Source organism: Lontra canadensis, unplaced genomic scaffold (assembly GCF_010015895.1).
Source record: "Lontra canadensis isolate GAN:19392208 unplaced genomic scaffold, GSC_riverotter_1.0 scaffold86, whole genome shotgun sequence".
In the NCBI taxonomy this organism is placed as follows: domain Eukaryota; kingdom Metazoa; phylum Chordata; class Mammalia; order Carnivora; family Mustelidae; genus Lontra; species Lontra canadensis.
The window spans coordinates 5250025-5263040 of record NW_022631080.1 but is presented as its reverse complement, the minus strand read 5'-3'; the positions used below and the strand labels follow the sequence as shown (position 1 = coordinate 5263040).

The 13016-nt window shown below is 36.2% G+C and overlaps 1 protein-coding gene across 1 annotated transcript in view; it reads right to left on the bottom strand.

Annotated features, from left to right (window-relative positions):
- The window catches only part of CFAP47 (cilia and flagella associated protein 47), a 509602-nt gene that overhangs the window by 422633 nt on the left and 73953 nt on the right, over positions 1 to 13016 (bottom strand). The window contains exons 19-21 of the mRNA XM_032883134.1: positions 10987 to 11064; positions 7435 to 7579; positions 2653 to 2747 (exon numbers count right to left, since the gene is read on the bottom strand). Coding sequence (XP_032739025.1) covers positions 2653 to 2747; positions 7435 to 7579; positions 10987 to 11064 — 318 coding nt within the window. The remainder of the gene's footprint in view (positions 1 to 2652; positions 2748 to 7434; positions 7580 to 10986; positions 11065 to 13016) is intronic.

The following is a 13016-nucleotide window of genomic DNA, read 5'->3' as shown; positions in this document are numbered from 1 at the left end:
TACACTGGTACTGGCATTTAATATAATTGGTATAACCTTTTTTTTAAAGATTTTATTTATTTATTTGAGAGAAAGAGAGTGCACAAGCTGGGAGAGTGGGAGAGGGAGAAGCAGACTCCCCGCTGAGCAGGAAGCCCAATGCAGGGTGGGTTCCCAGGACCCCGGGATCATGACCTGAGCAGAAGGCTTTCTTCCAATGACATGGCCTAACCGACATAGCCACCCAGGTGCCCCTGGTATAACCTTCTTTAGCAAGAAATTTGGCAACTCATATCAACAGCCTAAAATAAGTACATAGAGTTTGACCCAACTATTCTCCTTCTAGAAAGACATAATGAAAATAAATAATGTGAAAGCAAACATTTATGTATAAGAATGTTTTCTACAGCATTTATAAAGCCCCAAAAATGGAAGAATCTTAAGTGCATAGTAAGAAGGATTAGTTAAGGGACCATAAATATGATATAGCCATTAAATAATAGGATAGATCATCCTTTAAAAATTAAAGCGTATTTAGAATACTTAATTCAAAACGCAAAAAGCTATCATTTTAACTGATACACTGAATAAAAATGTGGGTGAAAAATAATTTATAAAGTATTACTTCTTTACAATTATAGATATAGTAATATAATAAGCATAGAAATATAGAGAGGGAGAGGAAGAAAAACAGAGAGAACCCCATATATAACCAGAGGTCATTGTCAAGGATTAGGATTTATTTATTGCTTATTTTTTCTTTCTGCTCTTCTAAACTCATTTTAACTTTAATAATAAACCTTCATAAGCAGGAAGAGATTATCATTGACACACTTGATTAAAATATTAAGTTAATGCTAACAAAACTTGCAGATGGTTAGGGTATATGAGAGTTGAGATATTAGAATACTGTAAAACTTAAAAACAGAAACATCTTCTGAATCTCCTCAAATCACTTGTTTATTATGCCTTTTGTCTGAATTAGAAAGACAAATTAAAAATACCCTGACGATATTTCATGCACTTCTAAGTCCTTTTGCTGAAAAGGTAAAAGGAAAATCTAAATAATATTTGTACTCTGATATTATCTGATAGCCTAAATTAAGCCAAAGAAAAATATTTGCAAGATAATTTTCAAAAAAAGAAAAGATGTTCTCTCTCTTCCTAGTAACCTTGCTAAAAAGTATCTATCTGGAGAGAGGTTACCAGAGGGGACGTGGGAGTGGGGGTGAAACAGATGATGGGGATTCAGAGTACACTTACAGTGATGAACACTGAGTAATGTAAAGAATTGTTGAATCATTATATGGTACACCTGAAGTTAATATAACCCTGTATGCTAATTATACTTCAATTTTAAAAAAATAACAAATTAAAAAATTTTTTTTCCAAAAAGTAAATAAAATTAAAAGGTTCTAAATATCACTGTTCATTAATATAGATGAAACCTATGGAAATTAAATACAGTATAATATACATCTGAGTATACTTAATGTTGCCTATAAGATGAGAATTTTCATTTTCTCTAATGTCAGAAAAGTACTTTTGCTACCTCATGCACTACGCTTGCCTACAGCTAGAACAGACATGAGTGAATTCTGTAGACTACATCATTCCACGTGAATCACATGTGCACAAAACCCAAAAACATATTCCAACTAATGTACTATACTTAAAAAAGCAAAATTACTCTTTAGCATTTTCTTAAATCTAAACATGTCCCTAAATTTCCTTTATTTTTTCCTCCTGAAAGCTAACGAACAGCTATCATTGTTCCTAAAATAAGATTTCAATTCAGGAAGCTGTACTTCAGTGACATGACTAAAAATGGATAATTAAAGACAGTACCTGGCATTCAATACACTTTCTTATTGCGTTATGAATTATTTTCACTTAACTCATTCTGTTCTACACCTATGGGGTTCAAGGCATCATGCTAGTTATGTTGGAATATAAGAAGTGTTTGACCTAAGAATGTTATCCTTCAATTATCATAGAGAAATTTGATTCTTGTTTAGGAGGATGCAGCAACATGACTTTCCATATCATGAGTAGCAAGAAGCTCTTCCCTTGGCACTTATGTTGCAAGATCTCAGAAGCAAAAACATATGAGAAATGGTCCCTAAAGCTTTGTCAAGTGGTACCCCTTGCTCCTGGGCATATTTCAGGAAAGACATTTTCTTTGATTTTGTTTATTTGTTGTTTTAAAATTACTAAATATCAAGGAACACGATAAAAAGAACCAGTATCATAGCAACCTGTCTTAAACCCTCAGAGCAAATCTTTGATAATTTCTGGTATTGATTCCAAGAGCATTAAACATATACTACTTAAATGTAAGTATAAAGCACATGCTGGTTCAAATATAAGTGATTTTTGAGTTAGCATCAACTTTCTTTCATAACGTGTTATATCTTGAATTTTCTAGAGAGCAGAACTGAGACCACAGTTTCCTTGTGTGTGTTCTCTAGAACTCTCAAGACATTCTGCAAGCGTGAGCCAGACACTTCTAGGAATCATTTTACTGAATTAAAAGGTATACTCAGGCACGCTCACAAGTTAGAAAAAGACTCACTACAAAAAGACCTTAAGTGATCTCTGGTAGCTTCTGAGTTAGGATTATCTTAACACCACTACTCTCCAATCATATGAATAATGGAAAGCCGAACATACTTCTTTGGGAGAAAATGCTATGCCACATTCCAGAGATGTCCCTTCCTCTAACTCCAAAGAATATATGTCAGGAAACGCAGGGTCTGTGAATTCCCCTATAAAACATTAAAAAAATATTATTTTTTAAAAAGCCAGATACATATCGATAATACCACTGTTAAATATGGAAATGAAACTTTGAGAAGTCTCATAAACCTGTCTATTATGATCAAAAAGCAATTGCTGTGGAGGGCTGCATAAGGTTGCTGCTGGTTAAAGAAAGACTCTTAATACCAAGGTTCCAGTCACCAAAACTGATATTCAAACATGTATCAAACATATATTCAGTCAGCAAAACAGACAGTAAGCCCATTTTTAAAAAAAATCTCCCAAGTTCAAGGATAAGCATCACAGTCATATGCAGAAGAATGTAGAAAGTAATGAAGGTCAAAGTCAAGTAAAGGACTGAATCTTAGGTCCAACTCCAGCAAAGACAGAGAAGGGAAGACCCAGATCTCCTCTGACGCCTCCAAGAAGCCACACAGAAGATAAACACAATTTTATACAAGGTCACTTATTGACAAAATACAATCACTCCAGATATAAAAGCATTAGGTGAAGATACAGAAAAATTGTCAAATAATAACATAAATGTCAAGGTCAAAAATTATAACCACTTAAATAAACTTCTAGAAAAAGTTCCTGAAAGATCAAATGTTTATTATAGTAGAACCTCCGGGGGTGCCTGGGTGGCTCAGGGGTTGAGCCTCTGCCTTTGGGTCAGGTCATGATCTCAGGGTCCTGGGATCAAGCCCCACATTGGGCTCTCTGATTGGCAGGGAGCCTGCTTCCCCCTCTCTCTGCCTACTTGTGATATCTCTCTCTCTCTCTGTCTGTCAAATAAATAAATAAAATTAAAAAAAAAAGAACCTCCACCCTCATCCAAACAATTCTAAAAATCCCATTTTCTCCCCCAAATTTTCTGATTAATCCAAGGAATGACGATAATTTCTATCACCCATGTGTGGAAATGAACTTGAATAACTCACTGCACCCTCCTTCAACTTAATCAATTTCAACTCAATCACCTTGATGAAAAACCATTAAATGACCAAAAAAACTCATTAAGTGTATATTAACATCTGCCGTTTGTAGTGTAGGAAAAGATACACATGTTATACAGCAAAGAAAACCTACTTAGAATGGATATATATCTGGAACATAGGAAATATAATAAAAACAGATTGATACATACTCAAATATCTTTGGAATATATGTAAACATATAGTCTGTGAAATGATCCAAGACAGCTTCAATAAATATTTCTTGAGTGCCTGTAATATACACAGCACTATCGTGGACAACTCTAGTAGAAAACAAAAATTAGGGATGCCTGGGTGGCTCAGTGGGTTAAAGCCTCTGCCTTTGGCTCAGGTCATGATCCCAGGGTCCTGGGATCAAGCCCCGCATCAGGCTCTCTGCTTAGCAGGGAGCCTGCTTCATCCTCTCTCTCTGACTGCCTCTCTGCCTCCTTGTGATCTCTGTCTGTCAAATAAATAAAATCTTAAAAAAAAAACTTTAAAAAAAAAACAAAAAACAAAAATTACACACATAGTCCTTGACCTCATGGAGCTAACAGTGTAGCACGGGAGCCAAACAGGTACACAGCTTTTTTTGATATGAGACAGAAACGGTTAGTACTAAAAAGAGACTTACACAATGCCCTAAGTGAGTAAAGATTAAAAAATAATTTCAACCATCCGTACAAGGTTGGGTATGGGGCTAATGAGTCATGGGGACTCATGAGGTTTAAGATAATTTATAAAAGGGGGTGGGATCGCAGACACCAGGAACATAAGAGGAAGAACCATCCTAGGAGAAGGGAATTCCAGCGCCATTAGAAGGAAACGTGGAATATAATCTGGCTGCAGCGGGGGGAGCCACTGGATGCTGCAATGGGCAAGGCGACTAGAAAGACAACGTGGAGTCATCCCCAAATGGCTCTCAACATGGCCTCTCCAATAACTCGTCTATCCAATAATCTTGAAATGATCACAAGAAAAACCAAGTCTAAATCGTCACAGAAGGGTATTTATGTGCTAAAATACTTATAACAATAAGATACATCATCAGAACATTTTAAGTGTAAACTTTGTTGCAAACTGTTAATAATAATTAGGATCAAGAGAAGTACCTCCTGGACTGTGTCAGCAGCCATGCTGCTAAGAACCACCGCTATTGGTAACATGAAACAAACAAAACTTTTTGAATAGCGGAGTGATGTGATAAGATCCTGGCTTCAAGACTACTCTTCAGAACAGGTCCGAGGAGAAAAGCTTGGAGGCATGGGAAGCATTTGAGAAGATGATGCAGTGGTCTAGGAGGGAGGTTTGTGCTAGGGTTAAGGCAGAACTGTGAAAACATATGCACTTTGTGGACTAGCCGTGCAGAATAACCAAGAGGAGTCTGCGATCCAATGAACAAGGTACAATGACAGTAAATGAGGCAGTCCGTGAGAATAAAGTGTTAAGCAACTAAAGTTTCAGCATCCAGACTTAGGGAAAAAAAAAAAAGAATAGAAACTTCATACGTATTTACAGCCGCCTGCTGTAATCATTCCTGGGCTAGTACGCTGTGTCCTCACATACCACACTCACCTAAACCTTATCCTCCCCCTGTATCACCTCAACCATGAATTGTACCTCCAGTTGCCTACCTCTTATAATCAAAACCTGGGAGAGATTTGAGCCTTGCTCCTCCTCCCTAAGACCCAGGTCCACTTGATAAGCAAGTCAGAGCATTTCTTATGTACTCCCTTCCTTCCCATTTCCAGCATCGCTGCCTGTGTTCAGGCTTGATCACTTCTCATCTGTATGGCCACAACCCCTAGCTGACCTCCCTCTCTCTGGTCTTGCCCTTCCCATTCCTACATGTTCCCCCAGCCCATCCTCAACTTTGCTCCAAAAGAAAAATGAGCAAAATGTGAGTCTGATCACACCACTGCCTGGATATACATCCTTTAATGGTGCTGCCTAACTTCCAGGATCAAAGGCCAGAAAAGATCCTTAGTGACATGATCTCACTTGCCCTCTCCCCATCCTGTCCCTCTACACTCTGGGCATCCTGAACTGCTTACCACCTTGACTCATTGCTAGGCCTTTACTTGCATTCTTTCATATATCCCCTTTTCTTGTGTATCTTCTCGTCTTCTTCAAGATGAGGATTAGGCATCAACTTCTCCAAGAAATCTTCCCTTATGCTGATTACTACTTTTCTCTAACACATGCTACCTTAGCACCAGGTACTCACTTGTCTTATAGCATCTGCCATGCTCTCTGATAATAAGCTGATTCTTTGTCCAGCTCTCATACTGTTAGAGGTGTTCTTCGTTGGTCATTAGATTCGACAGCCACCTTTCTCTTTGCTGCTCTGTCCTGACTTCTATAGGTCAGTTCAGCTAGGCCCCCTTGCTCTGACTTCATTCAACCACAGGGAGACACCTGTATGTTATCAGAAGGTAGGAGGGATTTCTGCCTTCATGTCTTCACTGTGTTGGCTACGCTTCTGGCAATGGCTGCATTCCTTCACGGATAAAGCTCTTATCAGTTGGCCCCTCTTTCAAAGTTTCATTGATCATGGGCTCCAGAAATAACTTGCCTCCTCTTATTCCTTCAGGTGCGAGGTAGTAGCAGCTTCCATCACTCACTGATTTCTTTTCATCCAGCTCCCACCTCCACAGATAATTCCTTCATTAAACTATCTTCAGTAAAACCCTTTGAGAAAGTCATCTGTGAATTTCTGAGATCCTGACTGATACACTTGCGTTCACTTCTTGAGAACATGTAAAATAGGATATTGTCTTTATAGACTCAAAGTCTAGTATCTAGCTTATAATTGGTATTCAACAAATATTTATTGAAAAAGAAAGGACCAAACCAATGGTTGGCAAACCTTTTCTGTAAGGGTCCAGATACTAAATTCTGTAGGCTTTGCAAGCCATATGGTTTCTTCCACAACTATTCAACTCTGCCATTATAGTATACAAGCAGCCATAAACAATACACAAATAAATGTGTCTGTACTCTAATAAAACTTTATTTATAAAAACATATATCAGGCCAGATTTAGTCCATAAACCTTATGGTGCCAACCCCTAGAGTAAACACATGAAATGTCTTTGTAGAAGTGCCTATCTCTCTTTTTTTTTTTTAAGATTTTCTTTATTTATTTGACAGAGAGAGAGCAAGAGGAGAAACACAAGCAGGGGGAGTGGGAGAGGGAGAAGCAGGCTTCCTGCCCAGCAAGGAGCCTGATGCGGGGCTTAACCCTAGGACCCTGGGATCACGACCTGAGGCAAAGGCAGAAGCTTAACGAGTAAACCACCCAGGCACCCCGAAGTACCTATCTTTTTAAATTTACTGTGACATAAAGATACTTAATACATGAGTAAACACGCAGAGAGAACTCTCAAAGACATTTACCTGAAACTCTTGGGCAATTAAAATTAGCAATTAATAATTCCATTTTGATTTATAGCATATACTTATACATAAACCTTTTTTTTAACATATACATAACATTCTTAACTAACTACATTAAATCAACTAACAAGCCTGGTTATATGTCATATGTTACCAAAGTATCCTGATGTTAATACTGATATAATTCTAGAAATAAAACCATGCACTGAGTAATTAAAAATATATCAGAACAATGGCCCTTGACATATTATTTTTTAACATTATACCTTAAAACAACTTAAAACTGTTTTACAAGAATGTTATTATAGTATAAGAGCTATACCTGTTTTATCTTTAAAATCCAAAGAAAAATATTCAAAGTCTTGTAGATTAAATTCCACTCTGGCACGTGTTATACCTTTGTTTTTTATTGTAAATGGAATAATCTGAGTAGCACCAACATAGGTACCACTGAAGTTAAATACGTCCTAAAATTTAAAAAGAGAGTAAGAATTAGAAAGCAGATTAATATTTTATAAAAATAATATAAACCAAAATTACACTTTAAAAGAGTAAACCTTAAAGTTCTCATCACAAGAAAAAGAATAATATAACTATGTTTGGTAATGGATGTTATCTAGACTCACTATCGTGATCATTTTGCAATACATACAGATATGAAATCATTATTTGGTACACCTAAAATGGACATAATGTTATATGTCATTATGCCTCGAAAAAAAATGTATCGTTATTTTTCATTACGGGCATTATTAACTACTATACTCTATAAAAACTGGCCACATTTTCCTTCCTCTCCCCTACCTCTGATACATAATCCCTTTTATTCTGTTACCAAATCCCTTTTATTCTGCCTCCTTTACTTCTTATCCCTAATGTAATTGTATGAAGTAAATAATGCATCACTTTTCAGGTCATTTCTAGATTTGTACTTTCTCCAATTCTCCTCTCCACAACTAAGTCACAATTAAACTAACTGAAAATCTGTACTTCCTATCTTAAAATGTGATGATTCTCCTCCAGCTACCGGACAATGTCCAAGTTCCTCAGCAGGGTTCATAAAGCTCATCTTGACCTTCTCCTGCCTCATGGAGCTCCACTCTTCCCCCACTGACTTCGTACTTCAGCAAGCTGGATGACTTGTCCTTTCCAACCGATACCTGACGCTTCATTCTCCTCTGTCTTTATTAGTGTGACCCTTCTATTAGGAAAGCTTTCCTCTAACTCATAATTGCTAGATAAAATATTATGTATCCTTCAAACCCCAGTTAGATAAACCATATTTTATGACACTGTGCTCAGAACTACTTCTGTTCCTTATATTTACTTACCATTACACCATAAAATCTGTTTATTTGTTTACAAATCTGTCTCTCCTAGCAGACCTTAGGCCTGATTCATTTTTATATCTTTAGCACCCGATGCCTCGCTTAAATATATGTAAGGAATGTTTATTGAATGTATCTTAACTATCTTATATGCCAGGTATGTGCCTACATCACAGAATTCTATAGGATTCCTCTTTAGAGCCTTACAGTTACTTAGTAAAAGAGTTACATATAACACTAAAGAGAAAGTGGCAACAGTATCCTAATGTTGAGGGAAATATTGCATTAAGGTCAACTGGCTACTGTTTCTCCCACTTAAAATATCAACCCAGTTCTACAGGGGAAATCTGTAAAATCCAATATGGGTAATGAAAGCTTGATGCAAAAGATCATACCTCTTATACTATGAGCCTTGTACATATGCTCATTTGGATAAAATGTCCTGTTATTAAGATACATATTCAACACCATACAGTTATTAAAGGTCTTATGGATGATGCCAGAATATTAATTTTATTATTTTTTAAAGGCAGCTATGTTTAAAATTCAACATAATCAAGGAATTTTTTTTTTAAGATTTTATTTATTTATTTGAGAGAGAGACACAGTGAGACAGGAAACACAAGCAGGGGAGCAACAGAGGGAGAGGAAGAAGCAGGTCCCCTGCCGAGCAGGAAGCCCAATGTGGGACTCGATCCCAGGACCCTAGGATCATGACCTGAGCCAAAGGCAGATGCTAAACGACTGAACCACCCAGGTTCATAATCAGGGAATATTAATGTATATTAATACAAAGTATTATAAATTATTCAATTATACCATAACATGCAAAGCATGCCACAAATGCCTTTAGGGTGTGGAAATGAAGTAGTCAAAGTCTAAATACACTTCTAATATTGTTCAAGAACAAACACCATAACAATGGAGAAAGTACTCTGGATACTGCAGGGATTTTAATCTCCAAGAATCACCACAGTCTTACACAAGTAGCATAGTGTCTGTCAATCTGTCTAGACTTATCATGCCTTCAACACCAAATAAAAGTAAGAAAATTGTACCTCAAAGCCAGAAACTAAAATTGTGATGAAGCCCTTAAAGTATAGACTAGTAACGAGGCCCTACCTGAGACACTGGCAGCCTCACACATGTTTGCTCTATTTAATTCAGCACCAGAATGGCGCAGGCACTGCAGTACTAGTGGGAGAGAGAAACAGAAGTTCAGATAACCTGAAAATAATATGACAATTGCTATGATGAAGATGTTTCCAGAGTTTAAGATTTTTGTACCATCTCATGAATGTCGCAATGGAGGGGGCACATGGGCCACATTAAAGATCAGGGTGAGTTCTTTGTTTCTTGATTTCTTTTTTTTTTTTTTAAGATTTTATTTATTTATTTGAGAGAGAGAGAGAGAGAGCAGGAGAGAACACAAGCAGGGAGGAGAGGGAGAAGCAGACTCCCTGCTCACCTACCACCAACGACGACAAGGGGCTTGATCCCAGGATGCTGGGACCATGACCTGAGCTGAAGGTAGACACTTAACCAACTGAACCATCCAGGCGCCTATAGGGTAAGATTTTTGGGTAGATGAGACCAGATTTAATTCCTGAAAGACTTGCCAGGAAAAGAAATACATGTGTGGGCTATCAACTATAGAACAGAATTTTATCAGGATACAGAACAATAATTTTAAAAATAAACAAAACTATAGTTTAGAAAATGCAAATCAAGACCACAGTGAGATGATCATTTTATACTTAATAGATTGGCAAACATTAAGTCTTATAATACAACTTACGGAGCAACTGAATGCAGAGCAATGGAAACTTGAGGAGAAAATATGGAAGCTATCTTGTGAAGCCAAAAATGCACATATTCTATGAGTTAGCAACTCTACTCTGAGAGAAACTCTAGCACCTGTACCTTACAAGATATGTACACAAAATGTTCCCTGCTGGAGTGCTTGTCATACCAACAAAAGAGAAACACCTATTTGAATGGACAACAGACTGAGTCTCTGAATTGCAACAGGTCTACATAATGGAATATTAAGCAGTGGTAAGAATGAAAAAAAAAATACAGCTACACACAACTTAGATCAACTCTGGAAATACAATAGTCAGTTAAAAGTGACTCACCAAAGACTACACGCAGTACATGTTTGTCATGAAGCTCAAAAATGAACAAATGAAACTAAATAATGAATGGTTAAGGAATTCATACATATGTGATGGGCCGATTAGAAAAAGTAAAGGGAGACTAATCAGAAAATTCAGTGAAGTGGTTACCTCTCAGGAGGAGTAGGATCATGATGAAGCCTATAGATGACTTTAATGTATTGGTAGAATTAAATGGGTGAATTCTGAAACCTCCATTTGATAATCTGCTTCAACACATTTTATATTATATACATATTAATTTCTACATGTCAAAGTACTACATAATGAGATATTTTCAAACATAAATGGGCTGACCAGGGACACGTAACAAAAGTCACCACACTCATACACTGATTACACAAATAGTTAACATATGAATATACTCACCGGATTAATTTCCACATCGGCAATCTCAACAGATCCACCAATCCTGAGGTCTATGACATTTGCACGGCGAATAGCAACCTTATTTGAGAGAAATATAAAGTCTTGTAGAAACTACATTAAAATTTACCCATATACCACTAAGTATTACCTGGCATTTGGCAATATTTTAAAATTTAAATAATAATAACATATTATAAATGTCACAAGATTTATTCTGGTAGTTGTCATCCCATTTCTTGTTATGGAGAATTAATATTCCTAAGAGGAATGAGTGTTCAACTCTCAAAAACCTCCACCACAAATGGGACCAGTTCATAGCTTATGAATTTGACTGCAGAATTCTACCCATTTAACTACACGTTACCGTCACTCCACATATCCCTTCTGTATTTACCTAATTTCAAGGATTATTCAAAATTAAAACAGATAAGAAACTGAGTACAAACATACTTCCTCCCACAGAGATAAACTAATATCCATAATGACCATAATAATAATAATGAAAGTAGCTAAAAAATTGCTGAGCAAATGGGCCAACTAAAGTGCTAATTTCATTGTCTCCTTTTTAATCCTCAGTATCCTGTGAGGTTACCAATATTAATATCCTAATTGCCAAGTGAGGAAAACTGAGGCTCAGAGAGGCAGAGCATTTTGTCTTTTAACCAGCAGTGGTTAAATATAAACCAAGGACAGCCTGAACACTCAACAGCCTCTGAGAAAATTAAGATGGTGAAATAAGAATTTAGTTGTATAATTCCTACAAAAGTAGAACTGTAGATTATCTGAACATACACATGTCTAAGCAAAATTTCAGAGGCACAAAAACAGCATTCACTGAAAGCCCCACCTATATACAAACAGGGAGCATCAAGGCTGGATTTAAATATAAATATATATCTAAGAAAGAGATAGGAGTGTATTTCACTCTTTACATAGAAAGTCAGTGACACTGTTCATAGGAAAAAAAAAACAAAAAAACCAAACTGTCCTTTTCTCAAAATTATTGGGGAAAGTGACATGTCATTTAATTAACTAAATCACTATATTCATAGTATTATGTGATTTCCACATGGTAATTAAAGAATATATAGTACATAAATAAAATACTTGACTAAAGTCATAAAAATCATAATGTGATGATTCAGAGGAAATGACAATTCGACATGTCCCCCCTTGATGAATCCCACATATAAGTTTCAACTCATCACGGCTGGCTTTCACCTACCTCCCCATTATTGATCATCCACTGAATCTACAACAGAATCTAACATAAAATTTGTGTCCAGTAAATATGTGTTGGATGAATAAATGAATTATTATGTTATGTTAAAAAGGTAAGCTTCGTAAAAACAGCATACTCTTCTAAAATACAGCAGAAACTAATCTTTTAGTGAAACTATTTTTATTGGCCATATTTTTTTACTTTTTCTAGAATATTATATTAAAAAACTCTGCCCAGGGGTGCCTGGGTGGTCAGTGGTTAAAGCCTCTGCCTTTGGCTCAGGTCATGATCCCAGGGTCCTAGGATTGAGCCCTGTATCAGGCTTTCTCCTCGGCAGGGAGCCTGCTTCCCCCTCTCTCTCTGCCTGCCTCTCTGCCCACTTGTGATCTCTTTCTGTCAAATAAATAAATAAAATCTTTAAAAAAAAACCAAAAAAACAAAAAAAAAAACAAAAAAAACTCTGCCCAAATCTCAGACCATGTACCATAATAGATAATTTATAAATATCTTTCATAAGTATGTCTTCATAAAAGATAAAATCATTAGGTTGTTTATCTGGGGCAAATTGGTGTTTATCACATTAACCTACATGTTATTTAAGAATTAATTGTTATGAAAAAAAGAATTGTGGGAAATTAAGGATAAAATGGGGGATATATCTAAAACTATTCATTTTGTTTTGAAAACAGTGTACATATTTATTTCTTATTGTGAGTAAATGTACACAGCTGATCATCAGATTGCAAATCAAGAGTATTCCATTCCTCTAGTTTATAATAAAATTTATGAGATTAGTCTTCCATTTTAT